The sequence below is a fragment of the Rhinatrema bivittatum genome, chromosome 13 (assembly GCF_901001135.1).
Source record: "Rhinatrema bivittatum chromosome 13, aRhiBiv1.1, whole genome shotgun sequence".
Classification (NCBI taxonomy): Eukaryota; Metazoa; Chordata; class Amphibia; order Gymnophiona; family Rhinatrematidae; genus Rhinatrema; species Rhinatrema bivittatum.
Window position 1 is genome coordinate 16,024,893 of NC_042627.1, and position 19,382 is coordinate 16,044,274.

The 19,382-nt window shown below is 43.5% G+C and overlaps 1 protein-coding gene across 1 annotated transcript in view; it reads right to left on the bottom strand.

Annotated features, from left to right (window-relative positions):
* Nucleotides 1-13,074: 13,074 nt before the first annotated feature.
* Nucleotides 13,075-19,382, bottom strand: part of NEIL1 (nei like DNA glycosylase 1) — a 37,350-nt gene continuing 31,042 nt past the window's right edge. The window contains exons 8-9 of the mRNA XM_029575973.1: nt 16,995-17,373; nt 13,075-13,658 (exon numbers count right to left, since the gene is read on the bottom strand). Coding sequence (XP_029431833.1) covers nt 13,612-13,658; nt 16,995-17,373 — 426 coding nt within the window. The 3' untranslated portion in view covers nt 13,075-13,611. The remainder of the gene's footprint in view (nt 13,659-16,994; nt 17,374-19,382) is intronic.

Here is a 19,382-nt window from a genome sequence, read left to right on the forward strand (position 1 = left end):
TTCTGCTTCCTGTGTGTACTTTTGAAATACTGCATATTACACAGAAGGTGCAGCTGCTTTTCCATGTCAAACATAGATGAGATGTATTTGAAAGAATTATGATGTAATCAGGACAAGAAAAAGCCTTAAATTATTTTTGTTGAAGTTTTAATAAAGAGCAATGAGCAAAAAAGCCTCAGTGCAATAATATGCTTGAACCATAGTCACAAATGTTAAGCAGGCTTATACACAAAAGGTGAAAAACCAAGACGTATGTAACTCCTTCCCACCGCTGCCTCGAGAGTCACCGGAGGCCCTTTCTCTACCTGCCTGTTTCCTGCTCTCGCCCCCGGATTGCCTAACCTGGTTTGTTCCCCACAGCCTGCTATTTTGTTTTTTTTCTTCTTGGTTTCTTTTTTCCTCTGGCTTCTCTCCCCTATTGCCTCTCTCTCTCTCTGCGTTGCTCACCTCTCCTTGCCTCTTCTCTCCCTCCCGTTTCTCCCGCAGACGCTGCCGAGCCGGGCCAAAGGAAGGGACGGCGCTCCGCCCCCCCCCCCCCCCCGCGGTCGTCGCCCTGACGTCATCAAAGGCGCGCCATAGAACAGCGAATTCAGTTCAAAGCACTTTGCTTAATACACAAACTTATCCATGACGAAAAAGCAGAGTGGCTGAACACAGCACTTCGAGTACACATCCCGCACAGAAATTTAAGATCAGCAAACAAAGCTCTTTTAACGATTCCATCTGTAAAAACAGCAAGACTCACCCAAGTTAGGGAACGTGCACTATCTCTGGCTGCTCCCACAACATGGAACTCAATGCCCCTTGACTTAAGACTCCAGAGTAATCGTAAACTTTTCAAAACATAACACAAAACCTGGCTTTTCAAACAAGCCTTCAAGAAAGAAAATGATGCAGGCAAATAAATAAGGCTAAAGCGGACTCAGAGCACCCAAAGCATATTTTCCAGATACTACTGGAAATTAGTGCACTCACTTTTAACTGCAGTCAATCCATCAGGATGAAGCACCATAAAACACTTAACCCCCCAAGGGATTTCCTGAGTACAACCCCTATTATTCTTAATTATTGTTTGTTACCGAATCACAATGGCATCATCCATGTAAATTAGGATCTACACTTTCTTTGATATAGGTGCCTTATTGTAAACTGTTACTATGGTAAATAACTTAATGACGGTATATAAAACCTCTTACATAAATAAATAAATAAAATATCAGGACATTATCTGACCATACCTCCTATGCTTACCACAGCCTTCACCACACCCTTGCAGGGTAAAGACTCAAATATCCAACCCCAAAAGCCAAATAGAAATTAGTCCTCAACTAGAGTGGAAGTACTCCCTAACAAAATCCCATACAGTTCTCTTTAATAGCATCAGTCAACCATGTCTCTTTCAGCTAGTCTTCCACCGAAAGCAGATTTAATGCCTTCCATTTGGTTAACAGCATCCTTCAAACAGCTAGATGTAACTTCTGAGTCAATATGACTGAATTCACCACTACCAAAAGAACGCAAGTTTTGCCATGCTAGGTCAACCCAAAGTTCATCAAGCCCAGCATCCTGTTTCTGACGGTGGCCAATCCAGATTGCAAGTACTTGGCAGATCTCAAAGTAGCTCTATTTCTTGTTGTTCACTCCATAGATAACAATAGCTTCCCCTAGTATACCTGGCATATTTGTATAAATCAGTATATATTTTCAGTTAGCACATAAAAACAAAATGATTAAATAAAAATGTTTTTAGAACATAATTCTGTTTCTTTCCTGCATGGTCCCCTCCCCATAGTAAATTGGTCAAGCCAGTGAGCCATTTATCCAGCCCCCACCTATTCCCCCACCCTTGAGCAAGAGATCCATTTCCTTCCTCCCTCCTGCCAGCCACAACTGCTCTGTCAGTTGCCCCCCCCCCCTCCCCCCAGCTTGCTAGCCACCCACCCCTTCCCCCCTCCTTCCCGGCTCTGGCCACCAGCACCATTCCCCGCTGCCTTGAAGCAGCCACCCATCCTTATCTTGCTGGCTGCCACTGCTGCCCATGGAATAGCTATTTTAGGGCAACTTGGCTCTCAGTGAGTTTGCCACACAGTGACTGCCGTGCTAGGCTCCAGTCTTGCTAGACCCGGGTGTGCCAAGCATTAAAAGCGGGGGTAGGCAACGCTGGTCTTGGAGTGCCACAAGCTGGCCAGTATCCTGACCCGCCAGATTCCTTTCACACAAATCTTGAATATTTTAATTGACATTCATTTTCAGTTAAAATATTCAAGAGTTATGTAAAAATGGACTGAAACTGATGTTTTATTCTCACATAAAAACTACGTTATAAAAAGAAAAGTATCTTACTTACTCCTCGTCAATACACTTCCTATTAGGAAAACAGAACAGGCCAGGCTGTAACCGGACACTGTACAACAGGCTGCAATACTGGGCTGTCCAGTCGAAAACCGGACAGTTGGTCACCCTAGCTGCTGGATGCTTGAGAGACATTAATTATCTGCCAAAAAAACAGCCAGAATCTATGATAGCATGCCCCTCGTGCCATAATTCCTCCAACTTACTTTATCTCTAGTAGGAAAAATAGCTTTCACCCATATAGGGGTAAGATAGCTCTAAAGTATTTTATACTGCTGTGCACATAGCTTAGCTGAAATGGAACAGCCAGCGATATTTTTAAAAATCCTATTCCACTTTTCCTTTTCCTAAGTTCCCTGTCCAATAGCTCAAGCCAAGAGTCATCCCTGCATGATCTAATGGCCTTGTAAATACAACTCACTAGGCCTCTGCAATTAGAGCATTTCCTGTTCATACCGCAGATCAGTTCAGACAAGTGGGTTTTGCATCCCTACCAGCAGATGGAGGCAGAGAACTAAAAACTTTGAGGCACTGCTACTTAACTGAGAGTGCCTCCTGCAGTCCCTCAGTATTTCTCTGTTTCCAGCAGATGGTAGAGGTGCAAACCAGCATGTCTAGTTTAAAAAAAAAAGTAGATTAGAGTAGGTTTAGGTAAAGAAGAAAACAAGAGCTCCCTGAGGGTGTAGGTTCCTTCGTGGGCCATCCCTCAGATCGAGTCGGGCGAGCGGCGGGTTGGTGATCCCTGACCTGTTTTAGCCTGCATAGTCCAGAGTTAGAAAAGTCAGGGGTCCTGGTTCCCTCCTTTCTCAGAGGTCTCCTTCCCTGATGATCCAGCCTACAGCAGGGAAATATTACATTTTATTTGATTTTGGCTGGGCTGCCTCTAGCTTTATATAAAAAAAAAAAAAAAAAAAAGGGGGAAACGAGAGGAAGCAGGTGTTTCCATTGGAGATGTGGCTGGGTGTAAGAGACACAGGCTGCTGTGCTGGGAAAGGAAGGTTTTGGTGCAGAGCTGCCTATTTGGAGCGTTTTCCTGAGGGAACTCGGCCCACTGTGCGTTGAGAGTTTTCCCACGGTAGGAGGCAGACTGCACTGTGTGTTCCCTCCTCCCGAATGGCACAGACGTCGGAGCGCACAAAGATCTGTAAGGCCTGCGGCAGTACTCGTTCGCAACTTAACTCGGCCGCATGTTGTACAGATTGTGCTGCAGCGAGGGAGGGACCCTCGTCGGGACAGTCTTCCGACAAGAGAACTACCTATTCCCAGGGCCCTGTAAGGGAGGCCTCTGGGGGTGATTTTGCTGCAAGAACCAGGAAGGCTGTGCAGGGCACGATGCAGGGGCCTGCTTGAGACACCCAGGACTCCCCAACCCCTCTATCTACAGCGATGCAGGCCGGGGCTGAAGATCAGAAGGAGGAAGCTCTAAAGTTTCCTGAGGTTGAGAGAAGAATTCTCCACTGAGTTTGTTTTACTCATGCACAAGGCCTTTTTGACCAGAAGGTGTGAAGGGAGTAAACGGTCTCTGCACCAAAAAGGGCAGCCCAATCCTAAGAAAGCGAAAAGGTCCCCGGCCAGGCATTCGGCGCCCTTCTCCGCTGATTAGGGCTCTGTCATCAGATGATTCAGACGACCGGCTGGATGATCCGAATGAGGATGTGGCAGACATGGACCTTGTTACTAATCAGGAGTATGAGTCGGCTGGCCATGAGCCAGGGAAGAACTAAGACAAATCTGGAGATTTGTCTGAGTCTAATGAGATCCCTACTGCGGAGAGGTGCAACCTGCAAGCAGTCAGTCTTTTCCGAAAAGAAGAGTTGAAGCCACTTATTCCTTATGTCCTGAAGGAGCTGGGTGTGAAGGTGCTTCAGGAGGATTTGGATAATGAAGGAATGGATTCGGTTCTGGACGGCCTTCGGGGTCCCCCACATCATTCCCCTTACCTAAGAAGGTTAAGAAATTGGTAGACCAGGAGTGGAATGCTCCAGAAACTGGGCTGAAGCTGGCATGGGCAGTGGCAAGATTATATCCCTTAACTGAGGATGTTTTACAGCTTTTGATGTTACCTAAGTTAGATGCCTCGGTGTTGGCAGTCACCAAGACCATCACCATCCCAGTCATGGATTCAGCTGCACTTAAGGATGTCCAGGATCGAAAGCTGAAAATCCAGTTGAAAAGGGTTTTTGAGGTCTCGGCCTTAAGCCTGCATGCAGCCATCTGTGGAAGCCTGCTGCAGAGGGCCTGCTTGCAATGGGTGCAGAAGGCTCAGGAGAAAGCAGAGGACACAGAGGATACTTCTCAAAATGGCAGTCCAGTTAGAAGCAGGGATTGCATATGTTCCAAATGCCTTATATGATTCGATAAGGACCTCTGCCAGGAAAATGGTATCTACAGTATCGGCTCATCGCCTTCTGTGGTTACGCAGTTGGTCGTCATGTATGTGATCCAAGACTCAACTCAGTAATCTTCCTTTTAAAGAGAAACTGCTTTTTGGAGAAGATCTGGAACAGTTAATGAAACAGTTTGGAGCATCTAAAGGAAATAGACTGCTGGAAGATAAGAGCAGCAGGAGGAAGACTTTTCCAACTCGTTAGTGTTTTTGGGAGGTGAGGCGTTTTCATCCCAACAAAGGTTCTTCATCCTTGCAGAAGCCAGGTTCCCAACGCACCAATCCTTTTGGGGGTCCTGAAGACCAGCCAGAGTTGGATATGGTCAGGGGACTGCAGGCAATAAGTCCTCACAGTGAAGCCAGGTGGGTCCACTCTCTCAAGGAAGCGGTCAGAGGATGGCTGACTCAGTTTTTCAAAGAATGGACCAAGATTACCTCGGACTAGTGGGTGCTGGAGATAATAAGAGATGGCTATGCTTTAGAATTCTCGCCCAGTCAGGGAAGCCTTCATGGAGTCTCACTGCTCATCCCTAGGCAGGTGGGAGGTGGTTTGAGAGACCCTGCTTCAGCTAAAGAAATTAGGAGCAATCGTGCTGGTACCAACAGAAAGGAATGTTTTGGCCCATTTTAGATCTGCAGAAAGTCAATGCACTGCTGCGGATTCCATGTTTTCATATGGAAATAATGAGGATGGTGATAGTGGCTGTTATCCAAGGAGAGTTTCTGGCCTCTCTGGATTTAACGGAGGCTTATCTTCACATTCCTATTAACATAGAACATCAAAGGTTTCTTCGATTCATGGTGCTGGGTCAGCATTTTCAGTTTTGAGCACTCCCTTTCAGGCTAGCTACAGCTCCACAAACCTTTACAAAGGTTATGATTATGGTAGCAGCCACTTTGCGAAAGGAAGGTGTTCTAGTTCACCCTTATTTCCTTGACTGGCTTATTCGAGTGAAGTTGGAGGTGAAGTGTGGCCAATCGGTCCAGAGGGTGCTGGAAATGTTATGTTCTCTGGGCTGGATTGTGAATTTAACAAAGAGTCATTTGGTCTGAGTCAGTCTTTGAAGATTTCAGAGGTGAGATTTAACACACGATTAGGCAAAGTGTTTCTTACTGCAGAGAGGATTCTGAAGTTGCAGTCTCAGGTTGCGCATTCTAAAACCAAGGGCATGTGATTAGGTATAGGTTCTGGGTTCTATAGTGTCTACGCTAGATTTGGTACCATGGCCTCTGCTCAATGCATCCTCTCCAGAGGGCACTTCTGTCCCATTGAAATCAGTTGTCGGAGTTTCATCGGTCCTTACCGCTACAAGGGGTCTCCAGATCCAGTCTCTCGTGGTGGCTGTTGCAACCCAGTTTGGAGAGAGGAGTGGATATGGAGGTCCCAGAAAGGGTGGTGGTGACCATAGATGCCATTCTCAGAGGTTGGGGGGTGGTCTATCAAGGGCGGATGGCCCAAAGACGGTGATTGTCCGTAGAGAGCTCCTGGTCTATCAACCATCTGGAAACAAGAGCTGTTGGTGAAGCACTGAAAATCTTTCTTCCTCAAATTCGAGACTGAATGGTGAGTTTTTTTGGACAATGCAAAATGATGGTATATGTCAATTGACAGGGTAGGATGAAGAGTCGAGGGGTGGCCCTGGAGCTATTTGAGTGGAATGATAGTTTTGTGGGATTGCAGCATCTCATGTTGCAGGAGTGGACAGCATTCAAGCAGATTTTCTCAGCAGGCAGCAGTTGGAACCAGGGGAATGAGAGTTGTCATCATTGGCCTTCAACCTCATTCGGGCCAGATGGAGCAATCCCCAGCTGGATTTGATGGCGTTGCGCAGCAATTCCAAAGGAAAGAGATTTTTCAGTCACAGGAGAGAGTTGGATCTGGTTCATCTCGCCATGGATAGGCCCCTCAGGTTGTCTCACCTACAAGGCCTTCTCAGACAAGGACCTATCTTCTCGGACTGGGTGCGCTTTTGTCTGCAGCTTGGCTTTTGAGAGGAGACGTTTAAGATCCAGAGGCTGTGATCACTACATTGCTTCAGGCTCAGAGACCCTGCACATCGCTGGCTTATGTTAGGGTGTGGAGAGCGTTTGAGGCCTGGTGTGTGGAAAGGTACTTAGATGCAATGTGGGTGGATATCGCACATTCTGTCCTTTTTGCAGCAGGGCTTATCGAAGGAACTCACCTTTTATTTCGCTTTGCATACAGGTGGCAGCCTTAGGATGCTTTTGAGGGAAGGCTGTTGGCAGCTCACCTGGATATCATGCATTCTCTCAAGGGAGTCAAGCATCTGGAACCTTCGGTTCAGAGGATATATCCTTTGTGGAATTTGAACTTAATGCTGCGAGGCCTTTGTGCTCCTCAGTTTGAACCATTGTGGAAGGCATCGTTGAAAGACCTTACCTTAAAGACAGTGTTTCTGGTAACAATTTGCTCAGCCCGGTGGATTTCAGAGTTGCAGGCTTTGTCCCGCAGAGAACAGTTTCTACAAATTTCAAACGATGGGGTTTCTCTGTGGACCATGCCCTCGTTTCTACTGAAGGTTATTTCATCTTTCCACCTTAACCAGATGGTGGAACTTCCTGTGTTCTCGAGTGTGGAGGGGGAAGGAAGATTAGCAAAAGATCTTCACTGTTTGGATGTTCGGCGGACGCTGTTGCGATATCTTAAGGTTACGAATGCTTTTCGGCGTTCAGATCATTTTTTTATCCTATTAGGTGGTGCAAAGTAGGGAACCAAGGCATCTCAAGCCACCATAGCTCGTTGGATAAAGGAGACTATTATCGAGCTCTCTCTGTAAGGGTCGGTCTGATCCATTGGGGTTGCGTGCACATTCAACTAGAGCACAGGCAACCTCCTGCGTGGAGTGTCAGTTGGTGACACCACAGGAGAGTTGTAGAGTGGCCACTTGGTCATCTTTGTACACTTTCACTAAGCATTATCATCAAGATGTAAGGGCGCCGGAGGTGAACTTTGGTGAGTGTTCTGAGAGCGGGTTTTTCAGGTTCCTGCCCAGTGTAGGGGAGCATGGGTACATCCCATTTGTCTAGACTGATCGGGGGTATGAACAGGAAAGGAAAATTGTTTCTTACCTGCTAATTTTCGTTCCTATAGTGCCACAGATCAGTCCAGAGGTCCATCTCCTCATTTTTTTCTGAAAGACTGCATAATTGTGAATTATATTTTCAGCAGAAATTACAGCAGTATATAGTTGGGTTCTAAGACCTATACAAAGTTTTTATGTGGCCTTGAATGTGAGGAATCCAGTTCAGGGGGCTCCAACCTATCTTTATCTGTTCATCCTAGAAGGGAAGTTTGTTATTTGGGATTATTGTTGTTTCTACATTGACTTGGGTACAGGTCAATACTGAGGGACTGCAGGTGGCACTCCCAGTTAAGTAGCAGTGCCTGAAAAGTTTTTAGTTCTCTGCTTCCATCTGCTGGAGGTGATGCAAACTTCACTTGTCTGGACTGAGCTGTGGTACTACAGGAATGAAAATTAGCAGGTAAGAACTAATTTTCCTTTAAAAACTGTCATCTCTCATACCAACAAAGCCCTTGAAATCTGCGGCCATCCCCCTCTGGCCGCAGCTGAAAAAACACAAATATTGGAAAACTATGAGGTTTAAAAGTATCCAAACATAAAAGACCCCACAATCAGAAAAGGTGGAGCAAATCTTCTGTCCTTACCTTGCTACACCAGTCCAGATCCATAGATTTACTTCCCTTACTAGCAGATGGAGACAGAGGTCACTCTCTGTGACCTCATCACTGGTTGTTACCATGGTGCAGCTCCAGCAAAAGCCACTATTCTCTGTCTCCAGCAGATGGCAGGACATAGTCATCGAGTGCAGCAGCATCTGGACTCCTAGGCTTCAGTTCTTGCCCTGCCGCGTAAAGAATTTTTGGGGCAGGTCTGCTGTTGCAGATTCTCTCTGCTTTATTAGCAGCAAACTGCAGGCTAGACTTCTGGTACTTCAGTTAAGCAAGGCCTTTAGAAAGTTCCCAGCCTCAGAGAGCTTAGAGGGCAAAAGCTTGTTTTTTGGCTCTAGCAAATATTCTATTTGAAGTTCTCGCTCCTCTCTGGCTTACTAAAGAGAAGGGTGAGATGATCTACCGCTTCTGTTAAAGCAAGGCACCAGAGGGAGGTGAGTTTCCTGTTGTCGGGGGTGGGGTGGGGGAATATTTGAGCTGCTGTAGGAGTGGGATCCACCAGCAGTCATTTTCATCCTTGGGCCTTCAATATCTGAGCAGCCTAAAAAAAAAAAATCACATTATTATGACAGCATGGGCAGCCTTCGGGCTGTGGGAGCCAGTGCTTCTGCCTTGCTGCCGTCTCCTACGTCCCGGTTTGCTGTGGAAGCAGTGATTCTTCAGAGAAGCATGCAAAGGCCCCCGGGTCTGGCAGCACAATGCTTGTGTCAGAACCTCAGATCCAGGCACGGTGGCAATTGAGTTCAGTGCTGAGGTCCATTTTATATATATATATCTCGCAGCTGAAGGTATGGCAGACCCCTGCCCTCTCTCTCTCTAGAAGAAGTTTTGTACCAAGTCTTCTGTGTTTTACAGATGCCTGGTCAAGGGAAGGGCTACAGGGACCAAAGGTCAGCGTTCTGGCTTGGGCATGCCACTTGTTGTTATCCGCAGGGGTGTTTGAAGAGAGTACTCCTGCTTTTATGACCTAGGAGGAAAATGTGGGCATACACAGTTGTCAGTCCTCAGAGAAATGAGAGGTGGCATCAGAGGGCAAGAATGATGCAGTCATCTGTCTATTTTATAAGGGATACTAACAAAAGAAAAAACAAAAAAAAATGTCTCATCTCAGGTGGTCATATGCTTTAGCATATCAGATTTTCAGGTTAAGGAAATCCCAGTATGGGACCCTATTCTGCAAGGAGTCTATGTCAACTAAAGTCTTTCCTCTTCCTTTGTAAGTTGAAGATATCTTCCCAAGAGTGGTCCTTTTTTACCAAGCTGTATCCTTTGCTTCCGGTTGGCACACAAATCCATTTGCAGATGTTGGAGGTGGATAGCCTGGTTTTGGCAGGTACCTGCAAAACAACTATTCAAAGATCCCAAGGCTAGTTTGAAGTATGCCCTTTCATCCATGTATTTAGCATGTAGATCACTATCTCTTGCGGCTATGTAACTTGGGCACTCTTGCACTGGGGTGCAGTAGCTCCCTGAAGGGCAGAAATGGCCCTGCTGCAGTCAGGGGCCATTTTTCAGGTCTGTAGCCTTGTTGGTTGAAGCATGAAGGCTACAGTAAGTAAGTAAGGGAAAGAGCACTGTCACTGGCTGGTCCTGTACTCTGGAACCCCATGCCACTCGAAATAAGACTAGACAAATCTGAAATTATTCAAAACTAATCTGAAAACCTGGCTTTTTAAACAAGCATTTTATAAAGATAGAGAAAAGGAGAAAAATAGTTGAGCGATAAGGATGCACCAAGCTAGAAGTTTTTAGTAACCTACATAAGCATATTAATGTTAAAATCAAACTGCCTAATTTGTTCCTAACAATCAGGTTTAACTTACACACCTAGTTTATTATTTTACATTGTTACCGTACTATGATGGCACACGAGTAATTTGTAATCTATACCACCCATATTTCTCTTTATCGTGCCCTTCTGTAAACCGTTGTGATGGTATTTAACTTAACGACGGTATAGAAAAGTTTTTAACTAAATAAAAAAAATAAAATATTGTACGTTTTATTGAGGAGTTGGTCAAGTTAGTAAAGGAGCTAGGGGAAGCAAAACCTCAGAGAAGCGATCCACTTTCCAATCATTCAGATACAGAGAAATAAATCAGTCCTTTCACAGGACCAGAAGGTGAAGAGATGAATCAACTGGTTCCAAAACAAAAAGCTATTCAAAGGGGCTGAATGCCTTTTCAGCATCCAGCAAAACCGGAGCTGCCACATCATAACTTCTTTTGTTTTCTTAATGACACCCAAGGTTTTCAAGAAATTATCAGAGGCGGAACCCCCTCTGGAGAGGTCTAAGGAGGTTAACTGGAATTATAAGTGAAATGCAGAGCTGGACTAGGCAGTTTGTAAATTATGCTGACAGGCCAAAACCCTTTAGTAAAATATAAACTGATTAGTCTTCGCTCTGCCATGCCTTTGGGCATTCTGACAAGATTAAACTTTAGACTGTGTGTTCTTGAATGTTCACGGTTGCTATAGATATGAGTTTATGTAATAAGATAGACAGCCACCATTGTACAGCAAAAGCATACATTAGTGAAAATTAAATGGAGAATCGGAGGCTGCTGTCATCTTGGTCATAGGAAGCTTGGTGTTAGCTAAGCGGCTAAAACAGGCTTAATCTCCTTAATCTTGTTAATTTCCTTATGATTATATTTTAAGATGAGAAGGAGCTTGGCTAAATGATAATCCTGATCCATCTTCTACATGGCTCAAGACCGAGCGACCGAGAGTCTCCCATCCCCTACACATTACCTGGTGTGGCTTTAACTAAGATATAAGCTGTAATTTTATCCAAATGAAATGTGCTACAATATTTAGACAAGCTTCTTCTAGTGACTTGCAGAAATACTACTAGCATTTGGAACTGCAGTATATTGAAATAAAATGTAATATAATCCCTTGCCTAAAATTAATAATTTTCTTATAAATTGGCTGCTATAGCAGTCTAAGGATACTGGATTATTAAGGGCCTAAGGTACTAAGCATTTTCTCTATAGATACAGAATAGGAGAAAAGCCTTAGTATAAATCAGGCTCTAAATCACATTTTGGATCAGAATAATGTCCTGTTCTTTCAGCAAATAATACTTAAAATTTGGATCATCTCCTCCTCGGCTGTTCAATTACAGAACTGTCTGATGAGCCAGATCTTATTTCCACTGGGGCCACAATGGATGTTGCTGGTCAAATGGCAGCAAGATTTAATAACCTGCTACAGAACTTTTATTAAATGGTTCCTTGTCAAGCCCTAACAGAGTGTGGGAAAACAATTTAGGTTATGACGACAATTTCTTGGTCATATTTTGGTCCATGTTAGAGTTCTGTTGTCCACAAGCATGTCACAGTTCCTTTTCTTTATTGGACACTGGTCAATCTGGATTCCAGCTAAGCTTTTCGGAACTGGGGCAATGGAGACTACCTTTGGTTCTGTCACTGCTCAGTGGGTATGCTTTCTCAAATGCTTTTCCATTCCTCCAATCACTAACCTTTCTATGTCTGGGCTGTTGTTATTTCTGACCTATTAGAGGGCAAGCTCATTTCAGATTGTGATTTTGAAAGCCATTGTTTTTATGGACCACCTATCCACTCTCAACAAAATGTTATTGGGCATGCTATCAACTGCTTTGAAATTCTGGAAAGTGTTCAGTTCGTTAACATATTCACTTCTGGTGGTATATGGTCTTGTATGATGCTTAACTATGAAACTGCTGCCACTGAAAATAATAGATCTACAGTACATAGAGTATGGCAGCCAGCTGATGTGTACAGGAATTCATTTACTGCTTAAAAACTGCATAGTTTAGTTTTGTTCAAATATATTTCTTAAGACTAACAAGACTATAAAAAAAAAAAAAAAAAAAAAGGTTAATAGGATACTTAGTAAAAACATTTTATTTTTTTAAATGTTTACAAATCTATGCAGATATAAAAAGCATTTGGGAAAACAAACTATACTTTTTATAAACTAAGCTACAATTTTTAAATTTTATATATATAAAAATAAATGTATTATAAATTTTTTTTTTATAGAGCATGTATTATGAACAAATAATCCCTCAGAGAAGGGTTGTAGTAGCTTCTCCTGAATAGTCACATTTTATGTACAGGAAGCAATGCTAAAGTAGAGAGGGTAGGATGGGCAGGATCCTGTGGCAGGAAGTTGGTCAGAGCGCCCATCCATCCTCTCTCTAAGCCACTGATACTCATTTCCAGTAGTTGAGGGCTGCAAACAGGTCAGATTGTCAGGAAACCTCCTCTGAATATGCAGCATGAAATAGGTGTGTGCATGCACACTCCCTCAATTTTTATGCATATTCATTAAGGATATCCTGAAAAACTGACCTGTTTGCAGCCGTTGACTAGAAGTGAATACCAATGCTATATCCAGTTTAGAGGGCATTCACAACATGTCTTCATTCCCCTGTTCTCTCATGTTACAGCAGCTGCGCCATGCAGCAATGACCGCATGGCTCAGGACTGTATTCAGCAGCTTACCATCCTGCAGGGAGCGGCTGCAGAGAGAGGCGTGAACAGCCTGGCTCAGCGCCACTATCTAGTCATGCTAAAGGAATGTTTTAATGCTCACGAATTTTAGACAAATCATACATTAAAATGCACATCTCAAGTCAGCAGTACCGCCAGCTTTTTAAAACTTGGTCAGTTAAAATCATGAAGGATTCTCTCCTTTCCTTTTTTTTTTTTTTTTTAATTGTGTTTAACTTTGGAAGCAGAAAGGTTTTAAAGCTGCTACCTGGTTTCAGCGTGACGAGAGCTACATAGCAAGCACTGACAGCTGAAGGATACAAACAGGCGTAGTCCTAATAAAGCTGTTTGCAAAAATACGAGAGACGTTAAAAAAAATTATGTAGGGAGGAAGAAAAAAACGATAAGAGGTAAGACATAAAGAAGCTGAAATTTGGAACTGTTCAATGGGACAGCAGCTTTAAAAACAATTCAATCGTTTTCTTTCCCCAGACCACCGAGGCGGCATCATTTCTAAAAGCTAAAATTTAGGAAGAACAGTTGTGACTGCTCTGCATCCTTTTCACAACAGCACAGCCACAGTGGAAGAGCAGGTGTCTGCTTCAGAAATGTTAACCTCCAAGGTCATTCAGTAGCCCTTGCAGCAGCCCCAATCCAAAGGTGCAGAACCGGGCTGGTTATACAATGTTCTTTCTCCGAGGTCTGCGAGCTCTGCTGCCTGATCCTGAAGGAAAGGGAACGATAAAGTAGTGAAAGTCCACTCCGGATCTCGTGTCTGCTCATGAGGTCAGATTCTTCATTACCAATTAGAAAGCTGCCCTGTTCTGACTCGATAAGTAGCTGGCAGCAGGCTGGGTATGAGCCGCTATCTATTGCTTTACCTCTGCCTCCTAGGATGAGCTGTTCCATAAGAACATAAGAAATTGCCAGGCTGGGTCAGACCCAGGGTCCATCAAGCCCAGCATCCCGTTTCCAACAGAGGCCAAACCAGGCCACAAGAACCTGGCAATTACCCAAACACTAAGAAGATCCCATGCCACTGATGCAATTAATAGCAGTGGCTATTCCCTAGGTAAACTTGATTAATAGCCATTAATGGACTTCTCCAAGAACTTATCCAAACCTTTTTTGAACCCAGCTACACTAACCACATCCTCTGGCAACAAATTCCAGAGCTTTATTGTGCGTTCAGTGAAAAAGAACTTTCTCCGATTAGTCTTAAATGTGCTACTTGCTAACTTCATGGAATGCCCCCTAGTCCTTCTATTATTCGAAAGTGTAAATAACAGATTCCAGTGCAGGCATTTTGAGGATATCGGGCTAGCACCGATCAAGCCACAAACACAATGTATGCCTGAATAATATGTCAGCACACTAGGACAGTCTGAGTTTGTCAGGTACAAACAGAAGTAATACAAAGAAGTAAACAAGCAATCATAGGCCACACAAAAAGAGTAAGAAATTTGTACAGAAAACTAGACATTGTGATCATGAAAACATTACTTTTGAAAAGATCCAAAAATTTTGGGTCACAGAAAAATATACTTCCCAGACACACCAGGTAAATTAAACACTGCTGCTTAATGCTGATCACTGGTAAAATATTTAGCTCAAAAGCACCTCTAAATTCTGTGTACAATCAAGGTGTCTGTGTGCTCATTGGAAAGATTCTTAATTGTGGTGGCCTTGAGTTGATTTCTTCATGAGCTGACATCTGAAGCAGCATCCTTAGAAGGAACAATTCAATGAAATTAACTGCCCAGTGGGGCAAGAACCTTAATAATTTGATTAGCTCATCGGCATGCCAAACTATGTCATAAGCTATGCAAAGATCAAGAAACCGAACACCATTTTTTGAGACGGTGATAAAGACCTCAGCCTGAGGTACTATGACAACCTTTACATGTCTCACATTAATCCTATAATGATAGCCTAAAGCATTTGATTGGGGTTTGGCTAGAGACCCAAGGGAGGATGATCCCTGATGTCAAGAGAAGGATGCTTAGGTGTTCATCTTCCGAGGAGGCCTTGTTTGACTAGCAGTGTCCTGTTTCTTTGGGTATCCAAATCAATTAAAACCAGGACTAGGATCTTGGTGCCAAGAACTTTCATTTGCTACGATCCAGGAATGTTTCCACTCTTTTATAATCCTTCACCAAAGGACCTAGTCTGATCATTGCAATGGCAAGTCTTTAGTCAGTTGGGGGCTATCCACCAGGACGACGTTTGGCCCTGAATCTGGCCACTAGGTGTCACCCTTGGACAATAAATAAAATGACACTCTCTCCCCTAGGAGCTGTAAGTACCATGCAGGGCCAGACCAGTGATCCAATAAGCACAGCATCCTGTCTCCGAGAGGGGCCAAGCTAGGTCATTAGCAAGTACCAGGCACATATTAATGGAGGAAGCCCATTTCCAGAAATAAAGGATGGTAATGCCCAGGTCTGCCTGATTAATATTTGTTAATGGAGTCGTCTAAACCTTTTTTAAACCCAGCAATTCAAACAACCTTGCCCACAGCTTAATTATGTGTTGACTGGAAATAAACGTATTACTATTAACATGTTCCTAATCTGTTTAGCCCTTCTTCATAAAGGAGCCGTTTCATCCCCTTTTATCATTTTTATGGCCCTCCTCTGCATCTTTTTACGTCTGCAATGTCTTTCTCGAGACAGGGTGAGCAGAACTGCTCACGGTACTCAAGGCGCACCATGGATGGATACAGAGGAATTATGATGGTCATAGTTTTATTTTCCATTCCTAATATTCTATTTGCTTTTTTGAGCGCCACTGCACCGTGAGCTGAGAATTTCAGTGTCCTGCATCGTCCAAAGTGACTCCAAGATCCTTTTCCTGGGTGGTAACTCCTAATGTGGAACCCAGCATTCTGTACCTAAAGTTAGGATTGTTTAATTTCTTCTGTCATTTAAATGCCCAGTTGTAAAGTCCTCCTGCATTTCCTCACAGTCTGCCAGGTTTTTTTTTTTTTATTACTTTGAGTAATTTTGTGTCATCTGCAAATTTCATCACCTCTCTCATTGCTCCGCTTTCCAGACCTTTAATGAATAAATTTACTGATCCCGGTAAAAAACCCCTAGGCCAATCCAGCTCTCTGCACTGAGAAAAACTGATGATAAGTTAGTCTTACTCTGTTTTCCTATCCTTTAATTGGTTACCAATCCACATGAGGACATTGCCTCCTATCCCATGACTTTTCCTTCTGAAAATTCAGATACAGTACCTCGAATGGCCCACCTTTACCTACCGGTTTGTTTGTTTACACCTTCAAAACATTCTAATAGATTAGTAAGCAATGACTTCCCTTGGCTAGAATCATGCTGGCTCTCCCCCTTAAGCCATCTTTATCCATACAGCCAGAAATTCTGTTTTTAACAATAGCTTCCACTCTTTTACCTGCTACCAGTCAGGCTCACCCCTATCTGAATCTCTTTTAAAAGTTTGGCATTACATTGGCCACCTTCCAGTCCTCAGGTACAGCTGGCAAATTTTAATGATAGGTTACAGATTAGCAGCAGTAAGGCTGCAATTTCATATTTGAGCTCCTTCCAAACTATGGTGTGAATACTTTGAATGTTAGTCCATAGCCTCCCCAGCCACCCAAGGAACCAGAACACTGCCACTGGGCCACCATGTTGATCCAGATGGTGGCTTTTCTAGCTTATGGTCAGCTAGGTGCATAAATGAGCAGGGAAGGTCAGAGGGCGTAAATAAGGGAAACCCCACCACCACCACCACCACTAGGAGGCGAGATGGAAGTTAAATGACAATCTACAGGGGCCAAAGATTGTTCATTACCCCACATCTTTCAACACACAGCTTTATTCATTGAGCATTCCTGACGAGCAGTGTTGGGTGTAAAGAATTCTCCTGTCTATGTATCCCCTTCCCTTTTAGCCAACTTAAACTCACTTTTGAAATCCAAAATCTAAGCCAGGCAAGCCTACTCCCAAAATGCACAGTACAGATTGCACCCTTTCTAGCCAGCAATCACTAATCTTCAATGTCCTTTCCATCAGCAGCAGGCTCAATGGTTGCTTACCTGCTGGCTTTGCCGTCTCCCTCGCTGTGGATGGAGGAGGATTACTGCCAGAGGGATCCACATTCCTCCTCGCTCGTGGAAGCTTCTTTGTGGGTGGAGGATTATTCCCAGAGGCATCTTGGCTCACTGAGGAGATCTCCAGTTTCCGCCTTGGCTGCCGTTTCCTCTCTCTGACTGGAGGATTGTCATCAGGACGTTCTTGGGATGGAGGCTCTCTCTTCCTAGTTTTAAGGTTGACTTGCTTCTCTCTCTTTACCCCAGCTCTGAGCTCAGGCTCTCTCGCAATCTTCTTGCTCAGCTTCCCTTTTTGATCCTTTCCTGTTCTGTCTGCCCGGGTCCTGGCAGCCTTGGAATCCTGCTGTGTCTCGGACTTGATTACCTGAGAAAATGAGCAACAAAAAATACTGAAAATATGAAACATGTTTAAAGAAGAGTGTGTGTGTGTTGCAATAAGGAACACTGGTTATTGGAAAGGCAGCAAACCTCGAGCGTTCACCTTTGTGTTGTGTTAAATGAGTTTAAGCCAAAGACCCTCTTTATGATGTGTCACATGCAGTAATTAACTCAGGACAAGGAATACGAGCCCCCCTTTTTTAAACATAGGATAGCTGTAGATGATGTTCCTAGTTATGTTATGTTATATTATCCAAGTTGTTCACTCCCTTGTTCATTGTAAGACATATGTTGTCATTGTTTTCTACTTGTTATAATGTAAACCAGAGTGATAAGTAATTCTGTTACCTGAACTTCGGTATATAAAAAAAAGTTATAAATAAATGAACAGGTTACAATACAAAAAAACCAAACAACAAGCTGTGGTATTTTGGATCTTATTTGTGATAACATTCTGCCAAAACAAATTGCCGAAAAAGAGCTGCTAGGGACTGCCGCTGTTTGCATATCTTTACTGAATTCAAGAAAGCCTGAGATAGGCACAGAGGATCCTTCGGTCAAGAGGTGAGTGGAAAGCTAGAGTCAATTGGGATATAAGGCATTGCACCAAGAAGTAACTTGGGCAGAGCAGATGGTCTTTATCTGCCATCATATTTATTTTTCTATGATGTTCCTATGTGGTTGGATTGTCACACCCTCCATAACCTGAAGGAGCCACAGCAGCTCGGGTAAGCCAGCAACATAAGATTGCATCCCGGGTCAGATCAAGGATCCATCAAGCCCAGTATCCTGTCTCCAACAGTGGCCAATCCCAAGTCACAAGTACCCAAACATTAAACAGATCCCATACTACTAATGCCGGCAACAAGCAGTGGCTATTCCCTATCGATTAATAGCAGTTTATGGACTTCTCGTCCAGGAACTTATTTAACCCTTTTTTAAACCCAGTTACACTAGCTGCCTTAACCACAACCTCTGGCAATGAATGCCAAAGCTAAACTGTGTGTTGAGTGAAAAAGAATAGTCTCCGATTTGTTTTAAATGTGCTACTTGCTAACTTCATGGAATGCCCCTAGTCCTTTCTAGTATCCAAAAGGATATAGATGAGGGGTAACCCCAGAAAGCATCATAATGAGAATTTCACAGGGATCCAATTTCTAAATGGCAAGGGGCTATGTTCATGCAATGCAACGCGGGATCCTCATTCACTACAATTAGGCCTGTTCTCTGGATTTCACTCTATTAAGTACATGCAGAAATGTGGGTTTTCCAGAAATTTTCACCATGCAAATGTTTTTCTCATTTGCATAAAAACCAGAGAAAATATTAACATGCCAAGTAAAAGGGCATCAAGAAAATGTGCATAATATTTGAGTTATATAATAGTAAAAAAAAAAAACAAAAACAACTTCACCCACCATATTATATTTCCCATGCTGTACCTTTAGTTTTTCAAGTACCCAAGTAGCTGAACAGAAATATTTGATTCATGGGGTGGAAGAGAAAAAGATTTTCAGTCAAGCCACTTAGGGTTTCATTTTCAAAGTGATTTGCATGCATAAGTGGTGTTCTGAAAATCAACTGGGAGCCAGTGCACATAAGAGTAAGTCTGTAACCTGGTTTTATGCACACTGAGGTCAGGGAGTTGCGTTTTACACGCACACCTTTTGATTTGAAAAAGTCTGCGGGTAAGTTGCCCCGCACGAGCTATGCCCTGCTCGGAGCCAGGTGTAACTCTGTGCAAGGTAACCTGGGCGCATGCTCAGCTGATTACACAAGGATTTTCAAAGCAACAACATGCAGGTAAGTTTGCATTGAAAATACAAAGCAAAGTCTGTGTGTATATTGTAGATGTGTGTGTGGCTGGGGTAAATAAAAAAAAAGTTACCCTCAAATGTTTAAATGGCACATGGAAACTAATTCACAGCTTTATGGGGAAACGTTTTTATTAAAATACACAATAGCAAGTATTTCTTACACTGTTTACATTTAAGG